This window comes from Podarcis filfolensis, assembly GCF_964270895.1.
Source record: "Podarcis filfolensis genome assembly, chromosome: 10".
NCBI lineage: Eukaryota > Metazoa > Chordata > Lepidosauria > Squamata > Lacertidae > Podarcis > Podarcis filfolensis.
The window spans coordinates 9693708-9719723 of record NC_139612.1 but is presented as its reverse complement, the minus strand read 5'-3'; the positions used below and the strand labels follow the sequence as shown (position 1 = coordinate 9719723).

The 26016-nt window shown below is 41.3% G+C and overlaps 1 protein-coding gene across 1 annotated transcript in view; it reads right to left on the bottom strand.

Moving 5' to 3' along the window:
- Positions 1-26016, bottom strand: part of TBC1D22A (TBC1 domain family member 22A) — a 119487-nt gene that overhangs the window by 63818 nt on the left and 29653 nt on the right. The window contains exons 5-8 of the mRNA XM_083575229.1: positions 23423-23493; positions 18059-18187; positions 16697-16759; positions 15048-15162 (exon numbers count right to left, since the gene is read on the bottom strand). Coding sequence (XP_083431355.1) covers positions 15048-15162; positions 16697-16759; positions 18059-18187; positions 23423-23493 — 378 coding nt within the window. The remainder of the gene's footprint in view (positions 1-15047; positions 15163-16696; positions 16760-18058; positions 18188-23422; positions 23494-26016) is intronic.

Sequence of the window (26016 nt, the reverse complement as noted above, 5' to 3'; positions counted from 1 at the left end):
GACCAGAGCACGCCAGGCACTCCTGTCTTCCACGGCCTCCCACAGTTTGGTCAAACTCATGTTGGTAGCTTCGAGAACACTGTCGAACCATCTCATCCTCTGTCGTCCCCTTCTCCTTGTGCCCTCCATCTTTCCCAACATCAGGGTCTTTCCCAGGGAGTCTTCTCTTCTCATGAGGTGGCCAAAGTCTTGGAGCCTCAGCTTTTTTGTCCTTCCAGTGAACACTCAGGGGTGATTTCCTTAAGAATGGATAGGTTTTATCTTCTTGCAGTCCATGGGACTCTCAAGAGTCTCTTCCAGCACCAGAATTCAAAAGCATCAAATCTTCGGCAATCAGTCTTCTTTATGGTCTAGCTCTCACTTCCATACATCACTACTAGGAAAACCACAGCTTTAACTATACGGACCTTTGTTGGCAAGGTGATGTCTCTGCTTTTTAAGATGCTGTCTAGGTTTGTTATTGCTTTTCTCCCAAGAAGCAGGCGTCTTTTAATTTCATGACTGCTGTTACCATCTGCAGTGATCATGGAACCCAAGACAGTAAAATCTCCCACTGCTTTCATAGCAAGCTTCAAATCTGAGAAAGAGACATGCTGTTCTGGTGGCTGGGCCGCACTAGTTTATTGATGCCATTAAATAAGCACTTCCTTCAAGGAGAACTGCATACTGCTACCTCACAATGCATGATGCAACACTGTTTTGAGTTTCTCTGATCCTACACACAACCCCCAGTTAAGACTGAGCAGCTTACAACACAACACCATGTCAGCTTTTCCCATAGTAGCTGCGTGTTCTCCATTAATGACTATTTTGAGCCTGAAAAGGAATGACATTTCAAAAATAATTTATATCTGCACTTCTCAAAGGTTTTGAAGTAGGACCCACTTCTAAATGAAACTTGGTAGCTTTTGAGCTCTACTCCCCCCTTTAAATGGGACGCGGGTGGCGCTGTGGATTAAACCACAGAGCCTAGGACTTGCCGATCAGAAGGTCGGCGGTTCGAATCCCCGCGATGGGGTGAGCTCCCGTTGCTCGGTCCCAGCTCCTGCCAACCTAGCAGTTCGAAAGCACATCAAAGTGCAAGTAGATAAATAGGTAACGCTCCGGCAGGAAGGTAAATGGCGTTTCTGTGCACTGCTCTGGTTCACCAGAAGTGGCTTAGTCGTGCTGGCCACATGACCCGGAAGCTATACGCCGGCTCCCTCGGTCAATAAAGCGAGATGAGCGCCGCAACCCCAGAGTCGGTCACGACTGGACCTAACGGTCAGGGGTCCCTTTACCTTTACTTTACCCCCCTTTAAAGCAAAAATAAATAAAAATGCAAGAATATGTACCTTATTTTTCTTTCTTTCTTAATGTTAATAGATGTGTACATAGAATTCAAGCATGACATATATAGAGGGAGGGGGAGCCGCTCTCCTAAAAGGGCTACAGAGCAGTAATGGCATCTTGCTGTCTTGGGGTGGAACCCTGGAAATAAGGAAAGACCCACTAGTGGGGTCCACTAGTGTCATGGCTCACAGTAAGAACATCTGATTTATGTGCTGCATTGAATCAGTTCACCAACTCATGTTATAAACAAGCTATAAAACATTTTCGGATTCACAACGAATACTGAATAAAATGCCACTTCTGTTTCAGTGATACTAAATCACTTAAAAGGCTTCAAGATGTGGAAGAGCAAGTAAACAATGGACTAGGAAAGGAATTTTATTTTTAGATGCCATTTACTAAATGCCCTTGACCACTGCTCTGCCTTGATATATTCAGATATATTAAATTGCCAATACTTAGCTAATTAAAAGCACCTTTGGATAAGTGAAAGTGAATTCAGAAAGCTCCTTTAGTATGAACAATGAATCAAAGACTCATAATTTGTATTTTAATTTTTCATAAGGAAATACACAGCATGCAACAGACTGTTTCATTAGCATAACCTAATTACAGAGCAACTCATTATTCCACAAGTCACTGTTAATACTGTTACTAGGATTATAAATATGTTTACAAAATTGGGGGGGGGGGAATCAGTCAAGAATTACATTTTGCCACAACCCTCAACTATTAAACTTTTGTAATCAATCTGTGCTAATTACTACTGAACACAGAAAGTTACTGTGGGTTCAATTAAAAACTACAAAGCTAACCCTTCCATGGTTGCAATTAATTCATATTTGTTGTTTCTCAAAATGGCCTGGTTTCATTCAAATGAAAGAACTGTTTACAATTTTGTGGTTACATATACCAGGAAGTTCTATGGCTGCACAAATATGGTTTGCTATGCCGATACATCAAAACTGTACACTTTAAGTGGAGCAGATCGCTAGGCCTACGACGTTTGCCTCACTATTTGCTAACAATTATTAGTCAATGATGCTAGGAACGTTGCCAGATAATCTGCTAAAATGATTTGTGCATGATTAACTACTTGCCTGCAAAAGGGACATGAACTGGACTTTCTGCTTTGCAATAAACGACATAATGTGAATACAATGTTCCACAATGAAGAAAGAGACAGTTATATGCAATAGCTGGAAACGTACAAAATATTCTCATGAGGGGATAATTCAACCAACAAGTTGCATGGATAGATGCTTGACCCCTACACCGTCTACAAATGTGCAGGAGCACATTCTGACAGGTGTATTCATGATGGAACCTGGAGATACAAAATAGGCAGCACACTCTTGAACCATGGTAAGGAATTTGGGGAGCCAATCACAAAACATTTACAGAGTAAGGAAGATGTAGGAGTTAGAGCTTTCCGAACGACAAAAACACTTCCCGCTCAAGCTCAGAGAAGAAAGAATTACTCTCAGGAGCGTGCAACATTACAAGCATGATTTGGGAGAACTAGATTGCAATCCTCTACACACTTTCCTGGGAGTAGGTGCAACTGAACTCAATGGGGGTTACTTCAGAGTAGTTAATAATGGGACTGTAGTGCCAAATTATTGTGACTTAATATCTTGAATCTGTCAGAGCTGATTCCTTTCTTAAATGATGGTGCACTTTTAATATATGTGCCACCTCACTTATTTTACAAAAAGGTCAGATATACCGGTAGATTTCGGTAATAAAAATATTTTAGCGTTCCGTTCTTTATTTTGCATGTGATAACCTCTCAGTTTTGCCACTGAGCCAAGAGAAAAGGTTTAGAGAAAAAGGACGCGGGTGGCGCTGTGGGTTAAACCACAGAGCCTAGGGTTTGCCGATCAGAAGGTCGGCGGTTCGAATCCCCGCGACGGGGTGAGCTCCCGTTGTTCGGTCCCAGCTCCTGCCAACCTAGCAGTTCGAAAGCAGGTCAAAGTGCAAGTAGATAAATAGGTACCGCTCCGGCAGGAAGGTAAACGGCATTTCTGGTTCGCCAGAAGCGGCTTAGTCATGCTGGCCACATGTCCTGGAAGCTGTACGCCGGCTCCCTCTGCCAATAAAGTGAGATGAGCGCCGCAACTCCAGAGTCGGTCACGACTGGACCTAATGGTCAGGGGTCCTTTAACTTTAATGTTCATCTGCAGCAGATGCACGCAACAAAATAGCTGAAACAAGATGCTGAGTAGTACAGATTCAACTTATAGAACAGCTGGAATCGAAATATGACTAAGCGGGTCTGCAGTTCTCTCTTGAACCATTATGGCTGTTAATCCAAGGATCAAGATCTGGGAGGTTCTCCGTTCCTCTGCTTGCAGCCTAAAGCTTTCTTCTCTCTACAATGCATAACAAGCATTTATGACTAGGTCTCTGACTTTTTCAAATAATAATCCAGACTTTTGGTTTGTAAACAAGATCTTGCAAGTGTAAAACATCTCGTTCTCATTGCAAGTCTTCAGGCACATTGCTCCAGCAACTTTATTTGATAATGAGACAGGGAAATCACGTCAGTCTCAATTTAAAAAATAAAAATAAAAATGAGATTTATACCAAAAGGTTTGCTAAAAACTTTCCAACGCACCTAAATATCAAGAGGGAAGTGTTGCATAAACAGATATGCAGAAGAAGTTGCCGGGGTTGACAAGATATCGAACGACAGCTAGAGAGTGCAACAGAGCACTGAGACTTCCACAGTCAATATGGCTTTTAGAATGAATAAACCTCACTCAAATAATTATATCCCATGAAGCTGCTCTGTTTAAGTAAGTAGGTCAAACAGCACAAAAATTACTATTTTTACTGCATGTGTGAAATGAAGTGGTACCAATTGGAGGGAACTACTCCCAACCAAATGGCCTCTTTAGTTTCAAATGCACAGCAGTTAAACATAAAGTGTTTCAAAAAGCCACAATTTCATCCAATTTTAAATAATGAATATTATTTCAGTAAAAAAAATGAATTGAAAATAAAAACTTGTCTTCCAACAGGAGTTAGAGGAGAGAGATGGGTTAGAGTAGAGAGAGGAGTCTAGTAAAGGGGCTAGGAGTTAAGATAGCTGTTAGAGAGAAGAATAAGTTATATCAGGCTAGAACAGGCCCTCCCAACCTGGTGCCCTCTAGATGTTTTGGATTACAACTTCCACCATTAGCATTCCTTCTAATGGAAAGAATGGCAGCAAATTGATATTGTGTACAGCTGAAGTCAATGTGTCATTTAAAATGGATCTTTCCCAGTCATCCCGAAATGATCTTGCTTATGTTGAAAGCCATTTAAAGCAGAATATACCCTAATCCCAAAAGTGATGAAGTACTACCAAAGACTGTCATTTCTCCAGCCTGTGAGTGTTAAAATAGTAATTTTGCATTACAGCTTCTTCTTTTCCCTTCAGGATCTCGCAAAAATGTCTTAACTGAGGTTTTGTAATACATACTGTATATACTCGAGTATAAGCCGACCCAAATATAAGCCGAGGCACCTAATTTTAGCACAAAAAACTGGGAAAACGTATTGACTTGAGTATAAGCCGGTTCACCACACCGCAAACCTGGCGGTGGCAGCAGCAGAGGAGGAAGAACAAGCAGCCCAAAAGGGCTCCTTTCAGGCCACTCATCCCTCCGCCGCCGCCTCTGCCGCTCGCAAGAGCACAGCACAGCGCCTCTCCCAACCGTGACTCCTGTTCCTGCCCTTGCAAGAGGCGGGTGGCAGCGGGACCAGCAGCGAGAATGGGCTCCTTTCAGGTCGCTCCTCCCTCCGCCACTGCCTCCCGCCTCACTCGAGTTTAAGCCGAGGGGGGCTTTTTCAGCATAAAAAATGTGCTGAAAAAGTCGGCTTATACTCGAGTATATACGGTATATTTATTTCACTTTAATCGATGTAAATCAGTTTACTTATTGAAGTAAAATGGCTGACAGCCTTCAAAATTAAGCAACTGTAAAAAGAAAATAAATATCCATTTCTACTGAAATTGGGAATAACCTACTTGGGAATAAGTCCCATTCAACTGAATAGGACGTCTGAGAAAACCTGCACAGGATTGCACTGTCAGTAAACCAGCAGCACAATACTTTCAACCATAACTAATCAATGTTATGGTGTATCGACACCGTCTACAAATCAATTACACAAAACATACTACTTTGAAGCATCAATAGCTTATGTACAAATTCCCAATGCTGCAAAATTTGGTTTTTAGGCTACTGGCTCTACCACAATTAAATACGAATTTAAAACTATATAAGTTTGCTGATAATTTGCAGTAGAAGGCAATGATCTAAGCTAGTGAATCTACAGAGGAACTAATACAAAGTATTTACTTTACTTGAAGGATTTACATGTCGTCTTTCAAAACAACCCCCCCCCCCCCCGGCAGTATTCATGCTAAGCAGAATTCAGTGTTTGTGGCAATCAGTGAGGCAACAATCTTCTGGCCTTCAGTTGCCACTAGTAGATACAGTACATTGAAATTTAACACCAATAATAATAATAATAATAATAATACCCCGCCCATCTGGCTGGGTTTCCCCAGCCACTCTGGGCGGCTTCCAACAAAAGATTGAAAATACATTAAAACATCAGTCATTAAAAACTTCCCTAAACAGGGCTGCCTTCAGATGTCTTCTTAAAGTCAGACAGTTGTTTATTTCTTTGACATCTGATGGGAGGGCGTTCCACAGGGCGGGCACTACTACCGAGAAGGCCCTCTGCCTGCTTCTCTGTAACTTCGCTTCTCGCAGTGAGGGAACCGCCAGAAGGCCCTCGGAGCTGGACCTCAGGGTCCGGGCTCAACAATAGGGGTGGAGACACTCCTTCGGGTATACTGGGCTGAGGCCGTTTAGTTTGTTTCAGCCATGGCTTGTGAAAGCTTGGAGAAGCCTGGAAAATAGTTCTTTAAAAAGAGGAGCAAGCATCTTTGGACCGGGTAAATGGACTGAGATAGACAGTGTATAATGAACAGTATCCAAGCACACAGTGCAATGCCATCATTGTACATAATGTGCAAAAGGAGTAAACAAACCCAGAGACATGAGTAGCAACAACCCAATTTATCATAATTTTGTTAATTGGATTTTCTGAAGAGGAGGAGATTTTGGCAGTAATAAGGAAAATGATATTGCTGGAATAAAGACACGTCTGATTTTTCATCAATGAGATGTTTCTAGCGCTGATTAAGATGCTGCAGACATACAATATAAACCATCTCTAGTAGCACTGGAATGTAAAATCAGCAGAATATAGGCAAATAGGTAATTTGCTAATATGATTTTGGACAATTCAGAGTTCTTCAAGACCAACTTAATTAGCAATCCCATATTACACTGACATAGCAGTCAGCCATTGCCCCTGAATGGAAAAAACATATATATATATGTGCTGCTCAAAAATGTACTCCTGGATAGGCTTTGAAAATAAGAGGAACAATGGATGGTTGTGAATTGAAGAAAAGGTACTGAAAACAAAACAGTAAATAAACCTCCGATCAGTACATCCAACACGAAGAATACTGTGTACAACTGTGGTTATGCTACCGAGTTGGAAATACGATAGCCAGGAAATATAGAAAAAATAGCAGCTTAAGCTGACAGTTGGTTCGTATTTTTTACAAAATAGTATTTAAGCAAAGGTAAAGGGACCCCTGACCATTAGGTTCAGTCGTGACCGACTCTGGGGTTGCGGCGCTCATCTCGCTTTATTGGCCGAGGGAGCCGGCGTACAGCTTCTGCGTCATGTGGCCAGCATGACTAAGCCGCTTCTGGCGAACCAGAGCAGCGCACGGAAACACCATTTACCTTCCCACCAGAGCGATACCTATTTATCTACTTGCACTTTGACGTGCTTTCAAACTGCTATGTGGGCAGGAGCTGGGACCGAGCAACGGGAGCTCACCCTGTCGCGGGGATTCAAACCGCCGACCTTCTGATCAGCAAGTCCTAGGCTAGGCTCTGTGGTTTAAACCACAGTGCCACCCGCGTCCCTATAATATTTAAGTACCTAGGGCTTTTAGGGTGATTTCGGATGTTATGTCAGGATAGGGAGCCTGTGGTCCTCTGGATGTAGTTGACTTCCATCAAGGCCACCAGCATGGCTAACAGTAGGGAGACAATAGGAAGATTCCCTATAGCTGGTGTAAGGAAACCTGTACATTTGTGTGATGCATATTTACGGCAAGGATTGGAGAATCTGTCACCCTCCAGATGTTGCTGAACTTCAGCTCCCATTATCCTTGAGCATTGGTGTCTGGGGACTGCCATCACAACAGGGGGGAGGCAGGGGGATACAGAGTGCCTGCTATGCTTCTCATGGGCAGCCCCTCCTTGAGAGGTGGAGAAAGCCACACCTCCAGTGGAGCAGGGGGGGAGGGGGAAGCCGAGCAAGGGGAGGGCTTGAAGATGCTACTGAGAGCCCAAGCGCCTCACCTAGCCCGGCCGGCCAAGAAACAGGCACGCCGATTCCATTGCCCCATTTGCACAGAGGGGTGAAACGTAAGGAGGGGAGGCGGAGATTTGGGGTGTCTAAGTTCTTATGCTGGGGGGGGGGACTGGAAGGGGACACCAGAAGGGGACACTACCAGAAACTGCAAGTGACTGAGACGGACATGAACTTTCTGGTTCTGGACTGTAAATAGTTTGCACAAATAAAAACCTGCTAAAGATAGGTCGGAGTCCTGCCTGGTTATTCGTGAACAACCATCTCACCACCTGACAGCTACCTATACTGGCTGGAGCTGATGGGAGTTGTAAACCATCAACTTCAGGCGCACAGATTCTGCAGTCGTTCCCGAAGCAATGATAATATGTCTCTATAGTGGTGGTGCTAACTACCTTAAAGTTGTGGTTACTATCTGTTCCGCCCACACCTTGTGGAGAGGAAGTCTTGCTTCATCTTTGGCGCTGCAATTTCGACAAGTGCCGCCCTCTAAATTCCAGGCTCCAAAGAAAACAGGCTCATCTCTACCACCACACAACTTCAGAGATACTGTCAAGATGCAAAGTGTCCTACCGCTTTCAAGTACTTCTGAAGCCCAGCTGGCACTGACTAGAAAATATGGCAACCTAGGGAGCACATTTGTGGACTCTGGCCATTTCAAGAACAGCAGCAGTGAGAAATTGCGCACAGGTATGGTTCTCCTATCACCACACAAGATTTTTAGTTGTGGTCTCAAATGTGCTATATAGTACAAGAGTTCAAGGTAAAAAAAAAAGATGCCATACTATAATCATGGGGGGGGGGGGAATGCTTCCTAATATAAAGCTATCCATAACTTAAATCCTCTGTGCTTTACTGAGAAATATGGAGAGTAAACCTACAGGAAACTCCAAAACTAAGCCTTATTTTAACTTATGATTAGCACAGAGCACTAATTACACATATTAGGTAATAACTATGACATTTGATTGACTGCAAGAATGGAAAACAAATGTCTAGAGTTGTAGACAACCACTACAATAACCATACCAAAAAGACCTAACTAATTATCTTCCCAAACCTTGACTTCATTAAAGAAAGAAGTAAGCAACGTCAGAATCCTACAATGTGTAAAAATTATATTTTTAGAAACTAAAGCTTTCATCAGCTCTGCCTGTATGTAGAGGTTTCCACTGCACTTTGCTTTTCAAGCCAATATGCATGGACAAGTTGTAATGGGGCTCCTCTTTCCATACAGCTGCCATGGAGCTTCACCCACGGCGCTAACAAACTAGGCACTAAAATGAAGTGAGAGCACTTGAAGAACTTCTGTTATTCACATCCACAATTCCCTTGGAGATGCTTACTAAGGCTCATGAAATCTATTTTAAAGATGACAAAGGAGTTACTCCAAGTGCTCTCTCACTTCTCCATTTTGACACCGGTGCAATAAACCATCCTTTAAAGACGGCAGCTATGCTAGATCCCTTTTGTCAGCATCTTTTTTATTAGCAACAATGCACTGTCCTTCCATAACCTCTCATGCATCATGCTCACAATAGGCCTATCAAACACCATTTCAATGAAAGCATGAGAAGAATACATCAAACATAAGGAGGCTGACTGATAAAGAGTGGCATTTGGAAGCAACTGCATTTGCAAAAGCCACATTGTGATATTTCAGCAAAGGTAATTATAAAGCCAGAGTTCAGATGGAACAGTTGAGTATAGTTGTGTATTCAGATCATTTAAACACAATGCATCTGCTAAGTTCGGTAAACTCTGGGTCCAGGTTTCTCTTCTGGATGACAATGGACGTGCTCCCAGTTCAAATTATCCCTCAACATTTTCATGCGGCTGATTGAACTGCCACAGAAAAAAACCTGCCTCCCCAAAAGAGCTATGTTCTGCAGCAAGCCTCCTGCATGCTATAGATCAGAGGCATTGGAAAGCAAAACATGTTGCTGCAGCTTTGGAAATGACTCCCGCTGGCAGCAGAAACCCAGTTTGGACACTGCACCTTGGAGTGCATTGTTTCAGAACATAAACCAGCTATTTTAGCTCCTTGGATTTCTGCCACCAACTCTTTGGGCCGGTTCAGATGTTTTAGAAACTTTCCTCACGTGATGCAGCTCTGCCATCACCAAGGATGAGTTTGTGCTGAGAATGCAATGCGTTCATGAAAGGACAGCGTCAAACAAGCTACAGCCATGGGGAAAGCATGTCACCACGACCGTGGAAAACGAAAGGAAATTCTTACTGCAAATTTCTATTCCCAGAGGCTCCTGAAGGTGTAGAAAATTACACCTGTGTCCACAGAACAGGTCAAGTCACATAGTAGCTACATGAATATATCCCTACAGATAAGGCTGAGAAGCTTAAATAAACTGAAACTATGGTCACTACACATCTGGAAAGACCGAAAGGACAAGCACACCAGCAAGGCTAAGCAAACAGAGCGACGCAGAAGGACACAATACTGAATAGCAACAACTTACCACGCTATAAATATAACCTGCACTCAGCCAAGTGCAGCCTTTTGAAGTAGCTATTACAGTGGTAGGCTGAAGTCTCATCAGTCCTCTATTGGCTTCGGCGTCTAATGGAACATTAGCAAATAGGTTAAGCCCTTTGCTAGCAGATAGGGTTGTAACAGAGAATGAGATACGAGTCTACTTTTTCTATTACTGCCCTGGGAAAATGAACATGGTTTTAAAGCATCCCATTAAGAAGCCATCCTGGTTGTTACTTGATCACTGAGACTATTAGCATAAGGACACCTACAGTAAAAGCTACTATCAGTAACAAGAGTTAATTATACCAATAGAAAAAGTACCAGCAAATATTGGAAGGTATGTAGATTTTAGACTCTGAGACTCAAAGAGGTCCATGATTTCATAAGAATGTTAACAATAACTAAAACAACACAAAATGAATAAGTAACAGCAACACAAAATGAAGTGCCGGCGAATGGTTGCATGCGGCGGGGAGTTGGGTTATTTGATGTTGCAAGTTTTATGTTATATATTTCAAAATACAAAATTTAAGGGGAAATTTAAAGTTTAGTCTTACAACAGAAGACCAAACAAGCTGATTAAAACTCATTGAGTTGACTGGGAAAGGATTGGCTCTAAAGGACTAGATGGGAGCAACAACTGCCAAGGCTCAGTTCCCTTTACCCTCAGGAAGCAGGGTCTTGCCAGAAGATGTGCTGGATTTTTAAAAATGTGGACGCATTGCCTCCTCTATGTATGAGACTTATACACTCATTAAAGTTTAGATGCCCTGAAAAATCATCCAATGGAACAGTGGATTTCTGGATGCTTCAAGCTAAATATAAAGACACAGCAAACCTAGACAGACGTTTATTGCTTTTCTCAGTAGAAAAACGATATGCTCCTTTTTCTCCTCCCTCATTGCACCCATGATCATGTACCATGTATCATCATAGACTTACAGACCAAAGTTGTATCACCTTAACAGGAATCCTTAAATTTAATACAGTACAACCCCTAGATAAAGTAGCAAGACACAACAGAACACATAACATGCTACAATCAAGGATTCTCAACACTGAAAGCTAATTTATCACATCAATTAGTTTTCGAGTTGTGCTGCATCGATCTTGCTCTCAAAAATGTTAAAACCCTTTCGCATCCAATGTCCAATTCACATGTAATAGAGTTTCCAAACCTATGAAATCTAAGTTTAGGATGGTTTATGTTGTTTAACTAGACAAAAACCTTAAACACCCAGCTTCAGAAATTTTGAAGTCAAACAATTATGGAAAATTCTATAAGGGTTTAGCAGACCAGTCAACTTGACACATGAAATGGAAAGCAATCAAATGCAAATTAAATGCAAATAGTTACAAGGTCAGCTTCATAATAATCTAATGTATCAACATCGTAACTATGATAGCTTTTCTTCCCGTGAATGTCATCCAATTTCAATTCATAATTGGAATATGTGAAAAAATGCCTATATCACTGAAACGCATCTTATGGCAAATTCTGTGCATTAGTGCCTTGCTACATCCCAATGGGCCAATGTAAATCTACTTATCTTGTCACAAGGATACTCTAATTATTATTAACAGAGTAATTGTTAACAAGTGAGGCTTCATGGGCTCTATTCTGAAACATACACTGGAGTTGCCATTTAAATGAGAGGGAATCTGAAAGTTCATTAGAACAGGACTATGGTCTCATTTGCACGATGAGCCAAGTTTAATAAGTTATACCTCATGAAACTATATGGTTTATGAAGAACTGTGGCTGCACACACCTCCCTTGTCCCTCCCCAGGTCCTAGACTTCCGTGTGAATATCCTTGCTTGCTTTAAACTCCGTTCCTCATTGGTCTTGTTTGCGCATCACAGTAAACCAAACTTTGGCTTACCCAGGCTACACAAACAGAGGAACTCGCACCTACTTTCCTCCTCCCCAGTTCTCATAGCACAATGCAGCAGCAAAGCCTTTGCATGTTCTCCCAACCTGGGATCCTGATTCAGGTTTCTCCTCCTTAATCGCAATCTGTAGCAAGGTGTGTCCTGTGGTTACAGTTTGTGGTTATAGGAGAAGACACCTTAACCACGGATCCTAGGTTCAGACAATACGCCAAGTCAAACCTTGGCTTAGCTGGCTTAGCTGTCATGTTGTGCTAAAAGGACCAGGGAGGACCACAAGCAAGTGTGAGTTCCTATCTGGGAGCCAGTACATTGGGGCGGTCCCACTAAGCCATAGTTGCCGTGACATGCAAGCCAGGCTACTGTATACAAACCATGAAACTCTAGTTTAATGTCAGTGACCAAAGCAGGATGAGATTGTGTTTTATTTCCCTGATTTGGTAACCACCATCAAGCCAAAATTCCCCTGTATGCACAATGGGGAGCTGTGGATCAGTGCAAGCTAGGATCTTTGTGATGAAGCTAGTACATGATAGGAAGGGTGAGGGACAAGCACACACCACAGTGTCTGTCCACGGTTCAGTTCATGAAGGTTTGAATTATTGTTTGAACACAGTCAATGTGACAACAGACTGTTTGATTCTTAGCTGAGCTTTCTCTCTCTATTTTGCTGTTCTTCTGAATGGGCTGAATGTATCTCCTTACTGCAATGTTTCAGTCATTCAAACGTTAATCTCTTTTATCCCAAAGAGGCTCTTGCAGATCCTCATAAGCTGATCTTACAATTTTTATATAAATATTTTTTAAATCAAGCTAAAGATTGGCTTTTCACAACAGTCCACTGTTTGCATACTGTTTTCTCATGACTACAGGAGAAGGCATTGCTAAAACTGACATTATTCTGGGGATTCCCTTAACAGCACCACCTCGACATTGAAGATTTATGACGGCAACAGAATACAGATACCCTTGTGCAGATTGAGCTTGCCAACTAGGACTGCATTTTAATAGATCTGTAGCCCAGCAATTTCCCTCTCAAAAGCAGACTTCATGTACATCCACCCAATACCAGAGAACAAATCAAACTTCCACTCTTTTATACTTCCACAGAACTGGCTCAGGTGTTGCTGGTCAGAGTTAATGTCTCCTCCCTTTACACGTACACTTGAGCTGCCAAAAAAATGCTCAGAGCACTCAAAGCACCAGTGGTCCACAGCTGGGCAGATGTTCTAGGAGCAGGGATTATAGTTACCGTATATACACTTGTGCCCTGATATACACTTTTCTACCAGTCAAACACAGCAATAAGTTTAATGCCGATGGGAGTTCAGCAACCACTTTTCAGTGCCATTGTCCCCAATTACGACAAATGGCCATTAGACAGACCCTGGTCTGTTGATAGCAAATTTCAGAAAAAAACGCAGACAATATACTTGAAATGTAAACTGATGGTAAAGTACTTAAGACAAACGTATTTACTATATTAATTAAATGGTCTATTTAACATGGAATATCAATCCTCTAATCACATCTCATTTAAACTTATTTCAATTAACAACTCTAAAGTATACCAGCACAGATCCTACTGTTCTAGGCTCATTAGGAACATTTTCATTATCTGTCAAATGAGGGAGTAAGAGGCAGAAACTGTAAACACTCTCTAGAGTAGCCCCCTACTCTACTTAATAGATTATTAGGGGAGCAAGCAACAGCAATTCTCATTAGCTGCTCAGTATGAGGGGGAAAGGACTTCCTATGAACTGAAGCACAGCAAAAGAGAATCCTTCCTGTCAAATCAGTGGACAGCCGTTCAACTCTTCAAGGGTAATCTGCCCTCTATTAAAAAGAAAATCAATCTAGTTTATTATATTGATGAGGCGTGTGAAGCACAACCAACTGGGAAGGGATGGAGGGAGAGAAGGGGGATGGAACATTGACCATCTTGGCCAAGTCCTGGAAGACCTGCTCCCTGCCTTGCAGGCCTTTTTCCACCTGGTGTGGGAGGGCAGGGTCCTGACTGACTCCAACTACAAAAGCTGAGGCCGCTGAACAGCCTCTTGGACTGGAGTATTTGGGGGAGGGGGAGGTTGTTGCTGTTATTGATACTAATTTTGGTATCTTTACTTTATAATGTATTATGATGTATTTGCCTCCTTCTGGCAACTCCTGCAACAGCGGTGGAGCCAAACATATTGCTCTGCTTTCCTTTGGACCACATCAGAGAGGCTGAGAGGAGGGTCTTGTCATCTAGACAGCCCAGGACCTCCATACACACTGCCCAGGCTTGCACCCAGTGCTGCTAACACAGCCGTTTGATTTCACCCCTGGCACTCCACTGTCTCTTGAGAAAGATGGATGCCAACAACTTTTGTTAGGTTTGGAATTATGCATTTTTCTTCATGTTTTAAGCCACCTTGAGCATGGTTTTAACTATCGAAGGGTGGCATACAAATAAAATTATGTATGTATGACCATGGCTGTAAGAATCCACAAAAACTATTCTTGAAATGCATGGCTTTCAAATATTACCTCCCCCCAATATATATATATATATATATATATATATATATATATATATATATACACACACACACACACACACATATATATACATATACATATATATATACATACATATATATATATATATATACACACACACACACACACACACACACACACACACATATATACATAGAGAGAGAGAGAAAAATCAACTTCAAATAAAAATTTAACTGACAGGCAATTCTGCATACACAAGCACATTTTAAATAACTTAACCCCTAAATCTCTACAAAGATACTATACCCTGACATTCTTAAAATTTCAGATTACAATAATATACATGTTCATGTAACTTTTCTTACCAGTATATTCACATGTGAAGACAACAAAAAATGGAGTAACCAGATCATTTATGCCCTGAACATATCCACTGGCTGGATGACGTATTGCCCAGATAAACAAAATTCTTTCAAAGATCTGGGGAAGAAATGTAGAGAGCTGTAAAGCAATGAAGTCAGAAGGCACAAAATGTAGGCATAATGAAATGCAAGCGAGTATCAGCATATATAATCGGCAAATGTTAATTTAGTTTCTTGGTTATTCAAGGAAAACATTTAAAGATTACTAGCACTGTGTAAAAATTGCACGTTTATACAAAATTTAAATTTTTGAAAATGTACCATTTTAAACAAGTAAGGTTTATTCTCCTTCCTACATTTCATAGACAAAATTCAAAGAGCTTCTTAAGATGCATTCAGGGTCCTACACACACCCAGAAGCCTTTCGGACTATTTCTCTTTTAAAGCAGCCTCTCACACCATAACAAACATATTTTGAAACACCTATCAGCTTCAAAAGCAGTTTGCCATTTGGAAGTGGGCCAAGAATCTACTCGAGTCCTTTAGGACTTGGCTACGCTTTCACCTCCTCCCATGTTGTAGAAAGCTGATTTTCTACAGTGGAGAGTTATGCATAGTTCCAAAAAATATCTCTGCTCTACATATATGTCCTTAACAACACAGACATTACACTGGAGGGGGGTGCATCTCGGAAGCTATATTGTCATGATGATACAGGAGATCATAAAATAAGACCACCAAACATTAGAAGCATCACTTCTATTTATGGATGACATTTGTAACTCTTGCTGCTGTAAAGTCAAAAGAACTGAGATCAAGCAGACTGTGACTTGCAAAAAATGAGAGCCAGTTAAAAAGACAACTGGGAAACTTATCTCCCCAGTAGCGCCAAGATCTGGGTCTGGAAGATTAGCTTCTTGCTCAACTAACCCTGAGCCTCAGCACTATAGTACAATTGCTTTATAGCACAGTCTACTGAAGTCCATGGCTAGGTGAGCGGGAACTGTTCATCTAACCCCAAATCTGAGTGGCACTGTGCAGAACTGGTGGTGCTGTATGGGCGAGTTCAACTAAACTGATGGATGCCTCATGGAAAATATGCCTCCCCTACTTCCTTTATTGCCCTTCCAAGACAGATAAGAGAGTTCATGGGTTGAGTGATTAATTATAATTTTACTCTTATCCTAATAAATGCCCCCCAAATTATTTCCACACCAAAAGGGTCAAAGCCCCTAAAGGTTTGCAGCATCACAAATTGGGGGGGGGATTAGATGTGGGTAATGCAAGCCTTAGGACAGTGTATCCCTCTTTCCAGTAGGCTATGAACTGTGGCTTGAGTCCACCAGTTTTCATCTTCTGCCTCATTTGCCTTCCCCTGCTTGCCCCAACTGAACTTCAGCTGTCAACATTAGGGCTCCTGAAGGACAATAAGCATGTTCACCCCTTGTTGAGGGCATTAAAAAATATATATCCCAGGGAATTTCCCCAAGAATGCAGAAATGGCTGTCTTGTATGGGTGTAAGATTGCGTGCCAAGAAGAACTTTTCAGTATGGCATCTCCAGAGAAAGTGAAATGTGTACTCCGACAATACACAAACAAGCAAATCACACAGTTGGGACAGTTAGATTTATTATCTCACAGTATTACTTGCCTCTGTTGCTTTGGGTTGAAGAATTAAAGCTTCCGGACTCATCCGAGGAATATCTATATGAATCTGAAAAAGAAATCTTTTAATTTTCAGAAACCTTCAAATGATGACTAAGTTTATAATGTTATTGTTGAACTTGCTTATTAAAAAAAAAAAAAGCTAGTGAAGTAATGCAGGTTTTCAATTTTCCTTATTCTTTACAGGCCTTCCCTATAAGCCTTTATAAAGTATTTAAAGTGCATATGAATTGCACAGGACTCAATAATTTGAGCATTTGATAGACAGTGAATTAACACATAAAGGAAAAAAAATCAATGGTAATTCTGAATATGGGGAGTACGTAGGTTAACATTTCCCTTTTGTACTGCACAAACTCCTTCAAAATGCAGACAAAGCACAACACAAATATTAAAGACATACCCACAAAGTAAATGGTAGATCAAGTCTACAGGGCAACATCTGGCTAACAGGATTGATTTTGTAATATTTTACAAGATGCATTAGCTCTCCAGTGTCCCTTCTATTAGCCCCTCAAGAAAGGCTTCCTGAAGGTCTGGATTATCCCTTCCCTTCCATTGTTTTCATGGTTTTTAAACTATGTTCCTAGGAATCTTAGAATATCTTGGACGCCTATCAGGGATTTCACAGGGAGAGGACCAATAATGGCCAACAGACTGAAAGACAGTTTGCTCACTACACTTTCTAAACAAGGTTCAGATGCAGGAGAATGTCAGGTGCATTTCAAGATGCAGACTCTGTTCAGGTGTGGCAATGGAGAAGCCCAGCCAGTGGCATAGCGTGGGTTGTCAGCACCCGGGGCAAGGCAAGTAATTTGCGCCCCCTAACCCGTGGATTTGCGCCCCCTAACCCGTGGATTTGCCCTAACCCCCAGATGCTGCGCCCGGTGCGGCCGGCCCCCCCTGCACCCCCCACGCTACGCCACTGAGCCCAGCTGCCTTTAGCCAGTGAGCGCTCTGTGCAAATTGACCTCTATGAAAGGCTGCACCAGTATTTTAAATGCACAAGATTCACACTGGCAACTGCCCAGGGGTTCCCAAAGTCAATGTGCAAAGTATTCCATGAAGACAGAAGATTTGGAAACCAGTGCGCTAAACAAGCAAAGGCCATATCTGTATCCAAGGTTAACTATAAATTGAGAAAGAAAATGAATGAAAAAGGAAGTTAGCCACAGAAAGGAAAAGCTGGACAGCCTGGTCCCATTGCTCTTTGTGTGCCTGGAAGGGTGAATGAGAAGCTCAATAAAAGCCAGGGGCACTCTCAGAAATAATGTGATGTAATATTGAAAAAGGCATTGGAATGCATGTGAAATTTCCTTTAATTGGAGACATTTTTCAGTTCCTTCACCTGTCTGTATGTCTCCTGGTGAGTTTCTTCATTTCTTGAATCATAATATTGTTCCACAAAAGCAAAATACTCTTTCCGTTTCCTTTGTAAAGTGCCTTCTCTCCGTTCTATATTTGCAGGGAGGTAACCCTAGAAAGTGACACACATTTTAAATTGTAGAAAAATTGTTTACCAATTGTTCATTAAAAACTCTCCCTCCCTTGAAAATTGTTCTATGGCCCATTTCCGATGCAAATTAACAGTTTCACAAACCATGGCTACTTCTCTCATCTTGCACTGGCTTTGGTGCAGATATCCTGGTTTTAAGCCAAAGTTCCTCATTACACCCAAACTGGGGACCTCTGACTTAAAACAAACAGATCGCTTGACCCCCAACTCTTTTGGAGGTTCATAATCCATATTTTATGAACCAGGGAATCTACATTCAAAGTGGGCCTGTGCATTCAATGCAAAACACAGGTTCTCCAGGGCAATTGTAAATGGAATTTAATTCACTTTCCCCCATCCATTTTGTTCCTCTTTTAAAGAAAGCATTCACTTCAATATAGCATTGCATTTCTCTTCCATTTATGTGGTGTTTCCCAAACTTGGGTCCCCAGCTGTTGTTGGACTACAACTCCCATCATCCCTAGCCAGCTGGGCCAGTGGTCAGGGATGGGAATTGTAGTCCAAAAACAGTTGGAGACCCAAGTTTAAGAAACCCTGATCTAACCCAATACAGTGGTACCTCGGGTTGCAGACGCGTCAGGTTACAGACTCCGCTAACCCAGAAATAGTACCTCGGATTAAGAACTTTGCTTCAGGATGAGAACAGAAATTGTGCTCTGGCGGTGCGGCGACAGCAGGAGGCCCCATAAGCTCAAGTGGTGCTTCAGGTTAAGAACAGTTTCAGGTTAAGAACAGACCTCCGGAACGAATTAAGTACTTAACCCAAGGTACCACTGTATTGCCTACTCTAAGAGGTGATAGCTCCAAAAAGTTCCCAGTCTAAGATGCCTGTAAATAGTTTCTCCACTTCATATAAGAAGCTACAACAGAGACCATATATAGCCTAACAAAAAGAATGTGTAACCCAAACCGTAAGTAGGGAAGCTTGAGCAAACTAGCTATGGCGACATATTCTTAGTCGCACTGAGGAATTATACTAGGTCATTGTGTGCATATTTGCTTCACAGCCCAAAGTGAAGTGGGCCACTTCGGACTTGGTCAGAATCAAGAAGTGGTGCTTCTCCAAAGCAAATTTAGCCTGTCCCCAACACTTTGGAGGCACACAAAGAGCAGTCTTTAAAATGTATGCATCTCTTCCCATGAAAGGAAAATGCCAGCTAGCGGGATGGGAGAGTTGGTGGAGAGGAGCTAAAAAATTGTGACTGACAGTTCTGGCTTGCAACCAGAAAATGCTTTCTCCAATCACATCCCAATGGGAATCAACAGTATTTTTTAAGGGGAATGTATTTGTCTTTGTAGAACAGGATATTTTCCCCCTGCAGTCCTATTACTCAGTAGATTAAACATTTTGGATTTCGGACTGAGTGCTTAAAACATTTTGAAAACAAATTGAAAGTGAGAAATAGCTGTTGATGAAAAATGAAAAGCTTCAGAGCAATCAAACCATATGTTGCACACCAGAGCATTTCTGACAAAGTTTGGACAAGATTGATATATCACACCCCAGGAGACAAGATAAAAGAAACTTAATGTAAATTAAGCAAGTATTTGTGTATGCATGGCAAAGTACCAATACTATTAAATGAAATGATTCAGGGATCTATTGAAGAACTTTTACAACCTTCAAAAGAACAAAGCTACAGTCTATGAAGTAGGGGAAGTGTAGTGTATAAAACAATTCAACAAGTAATAAAAAGCTTTGATGCAAATCAATAAACTCATCTGGATTTAAGTAATCAAGCCTATGTGCTTGGTGTATACAATGCAGGAAGTGTTTCTGCAAAGCTATTTGTATAAAGTGTTACAGACTATGCTGGTAGTATGAGAACTCAACTAGTTTATAAACATTGCACACAAGTTATAAAAAGGCTGGGAAAAGGAAGCTATCGATGTAAAAAACTGCTTATCTTAAAAGCTAAATCAAAGGACAGCCATTTCCTCAATTTACTGGATCCTCGTGTTTCGTGTTCTATTAAGTCTTTCGCATAAACACAACCAAGGAATGGACTCATAGGAAAGTCCTGCATATGAACGTGAAGCAGTTAGCTACCACTTTTTCAAATCTTTCATCTGAAGTCAAAGTCAAAGAGAAAAGACAGACTTATTATCCAGGTAAGCACTTAATGGCCCCATTTTATCTTTCATAAGCCACCGTTATAATGTCAGAGTGAGAAAAGGAAGAGGTCACACCCGAGACCTAAAAAGGAAGAATCCACAGGTGTAGCAGGCCTGGCGACAATGGCGAATTTCAAATGTAACCAACTTGGTCTAATAAACCAAGGCTTATTCGAACAAGGCTTTTAAGGGGAATCTCATCTGTTGTAAGGGGAATCTTTCAGGGTTTGTTAAACTTCCAATTACAACCGAATCGGGGAACTGATTTCATATCAATTTCATATTCTGGTTTGTAAGTAGAGATTATATCAGTGTTGTTATCCAAATGTAATGGGTGGCTGTGGTTTAACAAAACCTGGAAGATTTGCATTATGGCACACAACCAAAGGGAAGAGCAAGTGTACAGGGGGGGGGGGGGAGTCATAATTAAAAAGATCACTATGTCTGAACTTGGTCAGTGACTCATCCAAAGGCGGCCAGCAAGCTTCATGGTTCATCTGGGCTCTGGGCTCATGTCTCTCTCACAGAGATCCAACATTTTATCCCTTACACTGGTGCCAAGGATATGAATAAAAGTTCCCATTATTGGAATGTTTCTACGGGCATTTCATTTTCAGCACCAATCAGGGCCAGCCATTAGGCAGCAGCCTCAAGAACCAGATGTTCGGGGCAGGAAGTGGCAGTGAAGTTTTGGAAAATAGCTGTGTGAAACACACCCTTGATCTCTGATCCCTAGCTAGCCTATTACCCTCAAGTGTAGCACAGAACACTATTTCCATGGCATTATTGACAACAGATCCAACAGCTAGTCCAAACAACTTTTGCATTTTGAATAGGTGGCATCATCCTTTTGTTTACTTCAGGCTACAAAATGTCTTGGACCAGCCTGACACCAGCTAAACATTTCTGTTGAAACAATAAACTGGAGAAAGACAAAGTTTCCCAGATATTGTATCAGCTCCAGATGCAATCTCTAGAATTCAATATTTAACCTTATGCAAAGTAGTGAGCTAGGATATTAAGATGTCAAGACTGCATTTCTTTTTCAGGAGTCTGTACTCTTCAGAATACATTATTTGTCCCATTAGAAAGCAATTTAATTTATGACTAAATATACCAATATTTTCCTTAGAACGGAGACATTTGCTGCTAATCAGTTTCAAAGATTAATCAACACACCCTCTCTTTTAGACAAGTTCAATATCCTGTTCCCTCACAAGCCATGTTTTATTTTTGCAGGTAAGAAGGCACACATTAGCCACTAGTTCAAATCATTTACCTCTCCTTCTGGCTTTAGGAGATCTTACAGCCTTATTTAAAATTATACTTCAAGGGCTCATCTGTGCATGTGGACAAGTTAGAAGACATTCAGATAAAATGGGGATGTTTATGTCAAACTAATGGCTATTCAGGGATGCGGGTGGTGCTGTGGGTTAAACCACGGAGCCTAGGACTTGCCGATCAGAAGGTCGGCGGTTCAAATCCCCGCGACGGGGTGAGCTCCCGTTGCTCGGTCCCTGCTCCTGCCAACCTAGCAGTTCAAAAGCACGTCAAAGTGCAAGTAGATAAATAGGCACCGCTCCGGCGGGAAGGTAAACGCCGTTTCCATGTGCTCCTCTGGTTTCGCCATAAGCGGCTTAGTCATGCTGGCCACATGACCTGGAAGCCGTCTACGGACAAACGCCGGCTCCCTCGGCCTATAGATCGAGATGAACGCGCAGCCCCAGAGTCGGTCACAACTGGACCTAATGGTCAGGGGTCCCTTTACCTTTACCTTTAATGGCTATTCAGAGAATCTTTGTTCTTTTTCCTTATTCTAACACATTTTCTTTTTACTGTCGATTCTTTAAAAAAACCACTTACTGACTTATATTTAAAGCTCTCCCTTCACCATGCAGTCCCAGGGCAGCTTACAAACATCTCAATACATGAAATAAAGCATTGCTTCTACTACATAAGATCACTACTATGTCAAATATTCAGCGACTAGGGGACAAAACACCATCATTTCAAATGGTAGAGAAGTGCTCAATAAGAAATCCATCTAAGGGACATTGACTTTGGGTAGGAAACATGGATTCAAGGAAGCAGGGACAAGGAAGGAGTGTGGAACGTTATACAATTTCTGCCTTGCTTCTTTAAAAAAATCCCAATCTAATCAAAGTAATAACCTTGCAGCCAAGATGGCTTATAGCTTTTCCCATTCTTCTATCAAGCCAGCATCATAGGGTAAATAGATGGCCTAACTCGGCTTGAACTTCAGGATGAAGAGTCAGCATTTTAAATGTATACTTTACCAGGGGAAGGGGAAAAAAACAGCTACTGCATTCTGTGTACTTAATTTTAATTGCAAGAGACTACTTATTAAATATTCACTGTTAAGAGCTGCATCTGAATTTTGGATTAGAAAGCACTAAGCCTAGAAATTTATCGAGACTCATTAGCAAGAAAGAATCTTTTTAAACACTGGAAATCAGACCTCTTCTGAAGTGAACACTTCACATTCCCCACAGATTGATCTTCCTCAAAAAAAAGGGGGTAAAAAAGAACGCTGTTTTAAGTCTTCTCTAAAAAATTCAACAGTGCTAAACTGTGGAATGTGTAACTTGGAATGTTAAAAAGCCAACATGAATATTCGCTGATGAAGCAGCATTCATGTTCACTTGGGTGCAAGATACCTTAGATATATACACCTTCCTCAAAACATTTTGCCACTAAGCAAGGAAACAATTCTACTTAACACCAATCTCAATAAACACCATTTTCTAATTTACACCAATACTGTAAGAAACACATATGCACATAGTTGGAATATACTTAACTTTATTGTTTGAAACTAATTTTTTATTTAACACTACAAGGCATTTAGGAGCTGGGGGGGGGAGGGCAACAAAGAAAAATACAGCACTTGTCATGATTTACTACTCTATTCTCTTATGACAAACCAAGCTTGAAATTGAGAACAGAACAACGTCCTTTTTGTCACACTGTTTTGGAGCGCTACTGATTAGCTATGACTCAAGCAAAATTATATGTGGTGAGAGAAATAACACTATCATCACAAAATACTGAAATACTTACTGAAAGGAGCTTCCATGTAATTGGCCGAACTGCTTTCGGGATTCCTGACCAGCTCAACTTCCGTAATTCTTCTACTCTCCCAGCAAAAAAGAAAGAGCAAACTTCAGTTAGAAACCGGCACCAAAAAGCATTCAAATTAAGGTCACTTGAATAGAAAAATACCAAGTTATATATCAAGCTATACAACATTAACAAGTTACCGTATTTTTCTGTTTATAAGACGCCCCCTTTTTGGGGGGACTCAGATTTAAGAAAATGGGGAGAGATGGCCCCGTGTATAAGACGCCCCCTACTTTTTGACATTATTTTTAGGGGAAAAACCTAGTCTTATAGACGGAAAAATATGGTATATGTCATACAAGGCACTGTGCATGAAGCATAAGAACAGTTGATCACAACTTTGGGCTCTAAACATCATCACTGAATGGGGGGGGGGGAGAGACATGGATCTTGTGTCACATAATCCTAAAGAACAAAGATAAGGATCTTCAGTAGGTCTGTAACAAAAATAACAGTTTGATCTTACAGCATCCCAGCAGAGGGAAAAAAACCTTTATCACAATACAGTTGCACTGCATTTTGGAAACTTTGCAGCAATAAGGAAGGATGTGGCCGTCCTACAGATACTGTGGAACTACAACTCCCATCAACCCTAGGCAGCATAGCCAATAGTCAGGGAGCCGGAGTAGTAGTTAAAAAACATTTCAAGACTGGCAGGTTCTCCCACACCTACTTCAGGACTACTTTCAAAGCCACAGGGCTGGTCACATCCCTTTATCTTTGGAAATAAATACACACATACTGCAATTTACTGGCACATATGCAATCTGGACTGGAATTATATGGCACATTGCATCCACTAAAGTCACCTACAAGATAAAGCTGCCTTCATAAAGCATAGATCATACAGGTGTTGCAACTCAGACAGAAATATATGGAATTTCACTGTTGTTACTGAAACCATGCTGTCTCCTTCTGTTTGCTGACAACTGACCAGTGAAGACTATACAATCTGGAATGGAACTGATAATTTCTTAGCTTGTGTGGCACTTATAAAAGGCACCCTATCATGAAGCAAGGTGAAATGGATTATCTTGAAGAGCCAGCTGTGGTGTCGTTTGAGCTTTCTTACATCTTTTTTTTTTAAAAAAAAAAGTTATAAAACACCACCTATATAATCCAGTACACGGAACAGGCAGAATAAAGAGGCAGAATAAAATGGCCAACCATGGCAGATTCAGATGAAAAGCATCTCTCCAATTTCGGGGTAGTGCAATCATCTTTATTTATTTTATTATTTTATTTATTGAATTTATTGAATTCATATACCAGCCTATTCCCGGAGATCTCAGGGTGGTTCACAGAAAATATCAACATAAAAACCACAATAGATATAATCAAAATAAAAACAACAACCCAATAACACACACCCAAAAAAGAGCCACATTTTTAAAAGGGCATAGGATGTCAATCAGATCAACCAAAGGTCTGATTAAAAAGGAACATTTTTGCCTCAAACCTAAAGGTATGTAACAAAGGCACCAGGCGAGCTTCCCTGGGGAGAGCATTCCACAGACGGGGAGCCACTGCAGAGAAGGCCCGTTCTCATGTTGCCATCCTCCGGACCTCTCGAGGAGGAGGCACATGAAGAAGGGCCTCAGAAGATGATCTCAGGGTCCAAGTAGGTTCATATGGAAAGAGGCAGTCCTTGAGGTATTGCAGTCCTGAGCCATTTCAGGCTTTATAAGTCAAAACCAGCACTTTGTTGTTTTTTTTATAATAAATTTTTATTGGTTTTACAACATATATTAACACACAAAAACTAACAATTCACAACATAACACATTAACAAACAAACATGTAAACACGTATAATTTCATAACCTTTTTTTCTTAAACCTTATTTCAACGACTTCCCCATACCTCCCTTTTCTGCATCCCTGTTTTAAACTTTTTCAGCAACCCCTAATTTCAGATACTTATGATTCAATTTCTTTAATCCTTTTTCTCTTACCCAATCATTTATCGCTGCAATTCTGTTTTACGTTACCCCCATTTAGTACTCATTGATTTTACAACAGTTCTTAAGATAAACTTTAAATTTCTTCCAATCTTCTTCCACCGTCTCTTTCCCTTGGTCACGGATTCTGCCAGTCATCTCGGCCAGTCCCATATAGTCAATCACCTTCGTCTGCCACTCTTCCAGCGTGGGTAGTTCTTGTGTCTTCCAATACTTTGCTAAGAGAACTCTTGCTGCTGTTGTAGCATACATAAAGAACGTCCTATCTTTCCTTGACACCAATTGGCCTACCATGCCCAGGAGGAAGGCCTCTGGTTTCTTGTGAAAAGTACACTTAAGTACCTTCTTAATTTCATTATAGATCATTTCCCAGAAAGCCTTGATCCTTGGGCACGTCCACCAAAGGTGGTAGAAAGTACCTTCAGTTTCCAAAACCAGCACTTTGAATTGGGCCTGGAAACTAATTGGTAGCCAGTGCAGTCGGACCAGGATCGGTGTAATATGCCAGAAAGCCATGGTGTCATATGTACTTATTGTGCTGCCACTGCTAAAACACTGCCCCCCTTCTCCATTTT